The 9,514-nt window shown below is 50.9% G+C and overlaps 1 protein-coding gene across 1 annotated transcript; it reads right to left on the bottom strand.

The window, feature by feature from the left end:
* Window positions 1-3,973: 3,973 nt before the first annotated feature.
* Window positions 3,974-9,021, bottom strand: LOC119106928 (muscle-specific protein 20). Its single transcript, XM_037230278.1, has 5 exons — window positions 8,911-9,021; window positions 6,158-6,264; window positions 5,622-5,726; window positions 4,985-5,105; window positions 3,974-4,491 (listed from the first exon to the last, which is right to left on the bottom strand). Exons 1-5 carry the CDS (start codon window positions 8,917-8,919, stop codon window positions 4,300-4,302), a joined length of 534 nt encoding a protein of 177 aa, XP_037086173.1. The 5' UTR covers window positions 8,920-9,021; the 3' UTR covers window positions 3,974-4,299.
* Window positions 9,022-9,514: the final 493 nt, after the last annotated feature.

Here is a 9,514-nt window from a genome sequence, read left to right as displayed (position 1 = left end):
AAATTCAAAATGATTACCGGAAAATGCCCCATACAGCAAGCCCTAGAGTAATAAAACAGTTTGGTTTTGACATTGGTCTGACCTCCATTCCTGGACTAAAGCCACCTTAATTTGCTCATTTAATGCTTGTGTTGCCTAAAAAAGCATCTTGAAGATGTATAGCTTCGTCAAACACTCCGTTTTTCCATCAGAATGAACGATTCCCTAGAACTTGACTTTGCTGAAACCATGGCCTGACTTTGACCTGCCATAGGACAGTGACCTTACAAGATGCATCAAAATTTCTTACTCCAAACGATCCACTATTTAATTGTGAACACCTATGCTAAATTTGGCACGACTTCACCGCACTGTTCGGAAACCATTTTGGAAAACTTTTGGGGAGTTACGCTAACTCCCGACCCGAGCGCGTGTTAATTTCCTAAGCTGCTTGCTACTACCATTGTGGAAAATTCTCGATTCGGGTTCAATTGAAGCTTTTAGACTACAAGAGAGAAGTGCTCCGCTGTGTAGGGCGCAGAGTGACTCAATTTACTGGTAAGTAATCTTCTGCATTGAAGTGAAACTTATGTTGCAAGTTGATCGCTTAACACTTTGTTATGTAGATGGAGAACTAGCCCTAACAAAATTTAAGTGATGCATTCATACATTCAACGGAAACTTACGAACACCCTGGCCGCGGAGCGATGTAGTAGTAGACATCCACGTGGTGGTCCTGCTAATAGCACAGGTATTTTCTGCACCACAGCTACAACCAAACACATGACCGCCGTAATTCATACAACGCATCCTAGGTATCTAATTGAAGCAGTTGGCTCTTAGCTTCAATCCAATACATATATAGGTCAATGCGAATTGTGAGTTAGTTGCGTTATGAGCTAGTGAACATGGCTGAATATTCCTGAGATTTTTATCTGATGGTCTTGTTGATTACAATAATGAATACCATGACATAGTCGAAGTTGGAAAATTGTGGTACGATGTTCGATTTAAACCCAATGTTTGCAGACCGCTCGCGGGCCACGCAAAAATTGTAACTTAATAAAACAGCACTGCCTTACAGGAGGTGATTTATCTTATGTCCAAGGATAAAGAAGTGAAAAGGCTATGTCATTTAGTCGAATGGCTCGGCCTCCAAACTGGCAACTAGATGCGTCAAGGTACCTGCATTTGTACCGCCCCATAGACACAAAGCCAAAATGTATATCGTAAAGCGCAGTGCATCTACCAACACAAGAACACCTTTCCCCTTATAACAAAATGTGTTCTGTCTCATCGACAGCTAAAGATAATAATTACTGAGTAAAAATTAACACACATAGGTTCATAGGATAGGCAAAGGTTTAATAGGTGAACTGGGAAGCTCCGGGACACGAGAATGATCTCAAATCATTCATAAGTAACCCAGTCTCCGTCCCCCACAACCAAAAATATGTGCCTCCGCCCAAAGCCGCCAAAGAGGAGTGTGTTTGGCGCCCTAAGGCGACCTCTGCAGAGGCACCTTTATTCTCCAATCAGAAGGTGAACGTACCTCTAGTGCCCCCCCCCCCCCCCCCCTCTAGATCTGCTCCTCCTTCAACACTCGAAACGCTTAAATTAAGTGTTTTTCGTACCACATCAACTGCTTTTCTCCACAAGAAATTGGGCTGTATTCACCGAGAAAAACAAATTCGGGATGCGGGGTGGGGCAGCTCGTGCGGCGTTACGCGCAGTCTCCAATAATTACAAGATCGACACCACTGGCCGCCACAACTGGAAATACATGCCGCCGCTCATGCAGAGAAGCCAATGATTTTGGAAACCACAGGTCTTGTCAGTGCTGTCCTGTGTCGCATTGTACGAAACACTAGCAGTTTATTTACAGATGCGCATCACTGCGGGCCTAGCGTGCTACCGCGTCATGAACCAGCCCGCGCTTCTCAACCGCGCCATGCGCCGCTCCGTGGCCGACCAATGAACCAGGACTGCCGCGCCGGGCGCCAGGCAGCGGCTACCGCTTCCAGCGAACCCTCGGCGACCTGAGGAAGCGCGTCCCAACGTCACGGGTGCTCGGGTCTAAATTCAGCTCTGCCTAATGATTATACTGCCGTCGCGGGCCTGTCTATGTGATCTCAGGCCTCTGGCGTCTACACGGGCGGGACGATTGGAGCCAAATACTGGCACGTACCTGGCCGCCGAGCGACTTCGGTGCCAGTCTTAAGTGCACGGATCATGATTGGCACGTCCTGAGGCGTACACACCGTGACCTCTGAAATAACTTAGATCGTATGCCTACCGTTGTTTACTTACAATGTTGCTATACAATTGTTCCGTGAAATGTTGACCCCTTGATTGGAATGCATTGTATTGGTGTAATTGACTGACTTGTAACAGGTCTGGTCTCTGCGGATATGAAGCGCCGCAACTGTGCTGTCAGCTTCCAAGGCAGGCCGCCGTTCTGATTCAACCAGCTTCAGGTATCTTTCCATTCCTTTTTCATGTTATCGTTTGGTTCTCATTCCCTACCCAGTCCCCCAGCGACGCATTGTCCAGTTGGCGTCCAATATCATATTTCACGGCATACTTTGGTTGCTCCGTCGAGATGGTCTTGATGCGTCAGTATCGTGCCATCAGTATGGCAAACCTCCGTTTGACCGATGCCTACCGTCGTTATGGTAGCTATGGACGATGGCCCACCATCGTGCCTGTACGTAAGGCTCCAACGTTTCCTCCTCTTTGCGACTCTCTCTGCACCGGCGACCGCCGGCGCCAGTGTGCACCCGTCACATACTGGCTGTCTGATAGCTCAGAGTCAGAGAGGAGGTTTCTCGCCATTTTTCCGTGCATGAGGCGGGTGAACGAAACAGTCCGTAACTACCCGCATCTGGAACTTTAAGCCGACCGGCTGACGCATGTCGACTTCCCGCCCCGGTGTGCGCACCTCTTACAGGCCATGATCTCTCGTTAGAAGCAGTGTTCCCCATTTGACGACATTGGGGCAAGCATCACATACGATGCAAAAACCTCACTTGTAGCTATTAGCATATTTTTAATGCAGAGGACTACTCAAGGTAACACAGATTCACTATCTAAGAAAAATTGTCCTCAGTGCGTCATTGTTCGATTACGTTAATGAACGTTTTCATGAAGTCGGAGCTGCTACCAGACTGGCTGTGTCCGAATTGCCACTGTAGCAATTAGGCTGATTCACTCCTAGCACTCAGACTCGTCGCAACGTAGCTTGTTCATCTATGCGTGTGAAAAAGGACCACAGTAATGTGCACGTATTTTAGGCCTTTCTCGTGCTGTGTTTGCGATTACTTTCATTTCCGTGCTCGGCTACAGAACTAGTCTTAATCTATTACATTTCCAGTGTCATGGCTGTTACAACTGGTAGGCTTTACAAAGTGCCGGTATTTTATACCAGAAAACGCTGCTTGTGATCGATTATTGCATTTAGCGGGTAAGTTGGGTGGCAGGCAACTAGTGCTCGTTCATTCGTCAACCCGTGCTGGCATGGTTCAGACACAAGTAAGTTAATGATCATTTGATGCTTTACGTTGAACACAAAATGTCCATTGAAAAGGTGGAATTCATGTTCCGTTTCTATGACGTCATGCGCTTCCTGCTTGATTTCAAATTAGGCGGCGCAAAAAAGTCTGCACAAGTTCGCCTGCGCCTATCTCAGTAACGAGAGGATGTCAAGTCTCACAAAGTGAATAAGTGCAAAGTGAAGGGAATGATCTGGGAAATGACTATCTCAGTTCGAAACCACATATAAATGGGAAACAGTACAGAACAGAACGAAACTTTCACTTTAAGGTTGTGTGAACAACTTAAATGTGCCCGGCCCAGACCATCTTGAAACTACATGTTGGACGCGTTTACACCATCAAAGCAGAACAGGACGTGAGGCGTGGTTTTAGTGCACAAAGACCTTGAAGTGCCGTACACTGTTGTTTGCAGATCGCGCTGGCCGTCGAAATGTGCGTACAGCACCTACAAAGACGGCTAACGAGGAGTTCCCATTTTATTAGTGTCATTTATAGACTTTGCATCAGCAACGTGAGTAATGCATAACATTTCTTTAAAATGGTTATTTCATACTCAAATATTGCGGCATCGTGTACGATACTGAGCGTGACTGAGGGCGAAGAGCGGAGACATACTCTGAGCTTACCCTCGTGAAGCGGCATTCATTGTTGTAGCGGTGCATGGAGTAATATAGCGCGCGGCCGTAATTTGGGTTTGGGGCCAACTGCTGCCAGAGCCTTCTGACAGAGCGGCGGTTGTCCCAGGACAGAGTGCCGGCTAGTCCAGCTATTTTCCGATGATGATCCTGCGGGGCTTGCCGAAGCTCTGGCCGGCCTGCGAGGCGCCCTTGTTGGAGCCGGCCTGCATGCCGATGACGGTGTTGCCGGCGGCGATGGTCTCTTGGTCGAAGTGTCGCACGTTCTGCTGCGACGGCCGGGGTCCCATCAGCGGCCCCCGGAACGCCGGGTCCAGGTGGGCCTGGCGGCAGACGGGCGCCGCTAACACGTGTGCGACCATACGCACAGGCAGGAGGGCAGAAAGCAGAGCTGAAGCCCAGAGAGCTACACCGACCTGCCCGCTCTATAGCTCAACTGGAGCATGGGACTGTTTGTACCTCATACGCTTCTAGTCCAGTGCTAAGACGTACCTGTCCACTTCCCTGGTGTGCTGACGATCATGCATGATTCTCCAACCAGCAATGGACGGAATACACAACAGCGACAAACCGTGGCTTGCCTGGGAGTCACGGATCAAATCTACGCACGTGCTGCAATGTCTTCCCAACATGCCTCGCAGTGGCTCGACTGGCACGTCACAGCGGCTCGACTGGCACGCCGCGCAGGCTCGACTGGCACGTCGCACCGGCTCGCCTGGAACGTCGCGAAGGCTCGGTTGGCTGCTCTGTCTCTGCTTGTCAGTGCGCTGCTCCGGCAGTGGCCGCTGGGGTCGGGCAGCCGCGACGCCTGCTCACCTGCCTGGCGACGGCCAGCACTGCCCGAGTCGCCGACTCGATCTTCCCTTTCTTCAGCAGGTCGGAGCCCTCGAACAGGTCCACGTCCGCGCAGCCGTATGCCTTCATGGCGTCCAGGAAGCTGGCGGCACGCCGGGCGGCGTCAGCGCCCCAGAGAGGGCGTGGGACTGGGAGGAAGGAACTAGCGTGCCGGCGTGACGCGCCGACGGCACGTGACGTGACGTGGCGTGACCGTGACCCTGACCGTGGCCGTGACGGTAACCACGACAGTCCGGTGGTGCTCTTACAGGCATTGTGGTACCACGGTGCATTGCGGTCGTGGTCCGAGTGCTGGTGTCAAAGATGTGAGCGTTCCAAAACCTGGGTTTATATTTTTTAGCACACATGCGTTTAATGTCATCTTTACTCACACTTCGTTACACAGTTCTGAGTTAGAGTTAGAACTGCAGCCTGGACATAAGGCAATACGCACAGTCCACAGTCCAATACGCTTCAGTCCACGGCAGACGGCTCATAGAAAGCCAGAGGAATCACAGAAAAAATGTCAGGATTTTGTGGCTCACATGCTTCTATTTTAGCGTTAAGACATATTTGTCCACTATGCCGATATGCCAATGATCAGGCACAGTGCTCAAACCTGTGGATGTTGTCCATGTGGTTGAATGAAGAGCCAGCCGTATTTATCTTCTTGATGGAGCCAGGGGAGAGTTTATTCATCAGCTTGCAGAGGACCACTCCGTCTCTGTCACAGTGCGATTTGCGTGCAGCACAGCATCTATTTTGTCTCACCGTTCAGGGTCGAATGACGCAAACTAAAAAAACAACTAAAAACAAATAAATCGCACGTGAATGGCAAAAACACACCAGCGCTGCAAAGGCTACTCAGTGGTTTGCGTCATGTAATCATTGATTGTGAAACATTTACTGAACCACAAGATGGAGCAAATGCCCGATGTTAAGGTGCCATTCAAGAAATCTTTCCAACCGATCACGTTCAGTTCCAACGTTGCATGACGTTTTGATCTGCCTCAATATACTTTTGCTAGGTGTCCGCAATTTACGATATTACAGTCGGCTGCATGCGTCAAGCACATACGCCGATGAAGTCAAGCGTCCCCGACCTGCGACAGAACGTCACCATGCGGTGGAGCAGGCCGTGCGGCCGCGCCGTACCTGATGTACTCGGCGTAGTCGGCGCCCTGTGGCCACCTCTCGCCGGTCACCGCCTCGATCCAGTGCCGGACTTCAGCCTCTTGAGCCCGATCACGACCACTTAAGAGCTGCCGGCACCAGACCTCGGTGTTAACGCTTGCGATCTGGTGTGTGCGGACGCGGTGCTGCATCTCACGCAGCCGACAGGGGCTCACACACGCATAGTACTTGCAGGGTGCTCTCCCGGAAGGGTACCTGCACCTTCGCCTCTCTGAACAGGATAGGGGTGGTGTCAGAAAACAGCCATATTCGGTAATGTGCCAATTCATCTCACAACGTTAGAATTTATCACAACCGTCAGTTCAAAGAATACCTTTTTCGATAATTATTTGTGTCACAACATGTTGATGCTTTGATTGTAGAAAATGGAAACAAGTAAAACATCGAGGGTATTAGGTTTCCGTGGCCAGTTGTGAACGGTGATGCCATGAAAGCCAGCGTTAAAAATGTTTGCGACGCCGTCAGCTTCAGACAGTGGACTCAATCATCTGATAAAGTTCTCCACATAATTGCTGGAAATGTATCGTTCGTCGTTATTGGATCGTTGTCTTCGTGTCTGTTGCACATTTCAGATAGCCGCCCAGACATCAGCACCGACAGCTGACTGGGGACGAGACTTCTGTTTGTTTTCTTATGTCCGCCAGCGGGACCGGCGCCGCCTGGTGGCGGGAGCCGGCGGCAGGAGCTGGCGGTCGGCCGCACAGCACCGACTCACCGCTAAGGCGCGTGACCCAGCTCTGGCGGGGGTCCGGCCGTCGAGGCCGGCGCCTTCAAACCTGCGCATCGTGACTCAGACTCGAGTGTGAGGTATATGGGGCTCGCCTCAGCCGGCGGCAGGGCTGTGCGGCGACCGTCTGACCTTGCGTGAGGGGGACGGGGCAGCGGTAGCGGCAGGAAGTAGCCATGAGGGATCGGGGCGGTCTCGTTGTTCTTTTAGCAGGATAAATGACCCGGCAGCGACTGACACTTTCGACGGTCTCGGGATTTCTCCCACAGCCGAATGGAACTAAAAAGGAGACCAATGACCTAGTGATAGATTGGGGCTCCTCATCAAGGTTTTGCCTTGCGTGAGTGCTTCCAATACCGGCCATAGGCTGGGTAATGTGTCTTTTTATTGGTGAGAGGGGAGAGGCTCTCCGTAACAGAAGGCGTCATTGTAGGAGCAGTGCGCCTCTCATAAAAATGTGCGTCTGGAACTGAACTGAGAGCATTCTAGTTACGCTAGACATTGCTAGATTTACGTTATAGCTTTAAAGTGAAAAGCAATGAAAACCCACCACTACGTAATGTCTCGCGCCAAAAATAATCCGTCTGGATAGCAAAGGTATTGACGCCATGCCCGAAACTAAAGGATTACGCACGTGCACGACATGATCGTATATCATCATGCACCCGACTTGGATCACTGATACACGCTTGTAAGTTAATCCGCATCGTACTAAACATCTGAGCACCCCAAATGGTTCACAACCGTGGGCAGGAACATCATGCCACCGTGCATGGTGAGTTTAAAGACCTTAGTGTCTCAACTATGACCTTTGATGAGGGGGACTGCGACTGTGGAAGCCATCGCCCCATTCCTAGCAAAGACGGTAAAATACTTCTTTCGTGCGCTAATCTCAGGCGTGTAAAACCCGATAAGAGAACCGTCTTTGCTAGGAATGGGGCGATGGCTTCCACAGTCGCAGTCCCCCTCATCAAAGGTCATAGTTGAGATACTAAGGTCTTTAAACTCACCATGCACGGTGGCATGATGTTCCTGCCCACGGTTGTGAACCGTTTGGAGTGCTCAGATGTTAAGTACGATGCGGATTAACTTACAAGCGTGTATCAGTGATCCAAGTCGGGTGCATGATGATATACGATCATGTCGTGCTAGTGCGTAATCCTTTAGTTTCGGGCATGGCGTCAATACCTTTGCTATCCAGACGGATTATTTTTGGCGCGAGACGTTACGTAGTGGTGGGTTTTCATTGCTTTTCACTTTAAAGCTATAATGTAAATCTAGCAATGTCTAGCGTAACTAGAATGCTCTCAGTTCAGTTCCAGACGCACATTTTTATGAGAGGCGCACTGCTCCTACAATGACGCCTTCTGTTACGGAGAGCCTCTCCCCTCTCACCAATAAAAAGACACATTACACAGCCTATGGCCGGCATTGAAAGCACTCACGCAAGGCAAAACCTTGATGAGGAGCCCCAATCTATCACTAGGTCATTGGTCACCTTTTTAGTTCCATTCGGCTGTGGGAGAAATCCCGAGACCGTCGAAAGTGTCAGTCGCTGCCGGGTCAGTTATCCTGCTAAAAGAGCAAAGAGACCGCCCCCGATCCCTCATGGCTACTTCCTGCCGCTGCCCCTGCGCCGTCCCCCTCACGCAAGGCCAGACGGTCGCCGCACAGCCCTGCCGCCGGCTGAGGCGAGCCCCACATACCTCACACTAGCGTCTAAGTCACGATGCGCAGGTTTGAAGGCGGCGGCCTCGACGGCCAGACCCCCGCCACATCTGGGTCACGCTTCTCAGCGGTGAGTCGGGAGCCAGTAATTTTTCCATAAATCGCACACAAACGTTTCCTTGTTAGTTCCCGTCTTACTCTGCTCATCGCAACCATTCATTGTGATGACAACATAGTGTTATTAAGTACGCTGAGGATGGATCGTAACAAAACAACAGTGAAGAGCAAACTCCCCTTTTAACACCCGTCGTGCACTCACCCAGGACATGTTGACCTTCGTTGGGGGTAGTGTTGCGGCTCGCGAACATCCAGGCCGACTGGGTCGGGGGCCGCTACCAGGGGTCGAGTGCTGCTGGGTCTATTTCGGGTCTCGGCTCGGTATCAGCACCTTCACGTCACTCCCCGGCTGACCTAGCAACCCACCCAGTGCTCGTCCGTGCTTGGTGGTGTGCCAGTCAAGGGCATACGAGCCGAATAACTGCTTCGGCTGCTGGCATCACCGTTGCGTGGCAGGTGCACTGACGCCGCTGCTGACTGCCGAGGACGAGGACGTGACGCCGCACACTATCATCTGCTTGTGCCATTACACTGCCACCTCGCATGCCACCCGCCCGCAGAAAACTCGAGATTGGTCGGCTGTCGTTGAAGATGACCCGTCTTCTTGTCAACTCAGTTCATATTAAACTGAATGTGGGACTTCGGTCAGTGGCAGTGCGATGCGATAGGCACATAACTGAGCCTTGAATAGAAGCCCAAGGGCTAACCAACTAGATATAAACAAAAGAGGTCAAGTGTGTTAACACTGTGTGTTCAGACTTATTGCGCCGACAGTTACCGGCCTTTCTAATGCCTGATGATGCTGA

Source organism: Pollicipes pollicipes, unplaced genomic scaffold (genome assembly GCF_011947565.3).
Source record: "Pollicipes pollicipes isolate AB1234 unplaced genomic scaffold, Ppol_2.1 Scaffold_2555;HRSCAF=2994_pilon_pilon_pilon, whole genome shotgun sequence".
Lineage (NCBI taxonomy): Eukaryota > Metazoa > Arthropoda > Thecostraca > Pollicipedomorpha > Pollicipedidae > Pollicipes > Pollicipes pollicipes.
Note: the sequence above shows the minus strand (reverse complement) of the source record. Positions and strands in the feature narration are given on the sequence as shown.

What these genes read in the sequence shown, in the direction of transcription:
- LOC119106928 (XM_037230278.1), bottom strand. An exon ending in CACATGGACAACATCCACAG is followed by an intron (nt 5,106 to 5,621) that starts GTTTGAGCACTG and finishes GCGTGCCGCCAG; the next exon opens with CTTCCTGGACGCCATGAAGG. An exon ending in TGCTGGCCGTCGCCAGGCAG is followed by an intron (nt 4,492 to 4,984) that starts GTGAGCAGGCGT and finishes GTCTGCCGCCAG; the next exon opens with GCCCACCTGGACCCGGCGTT.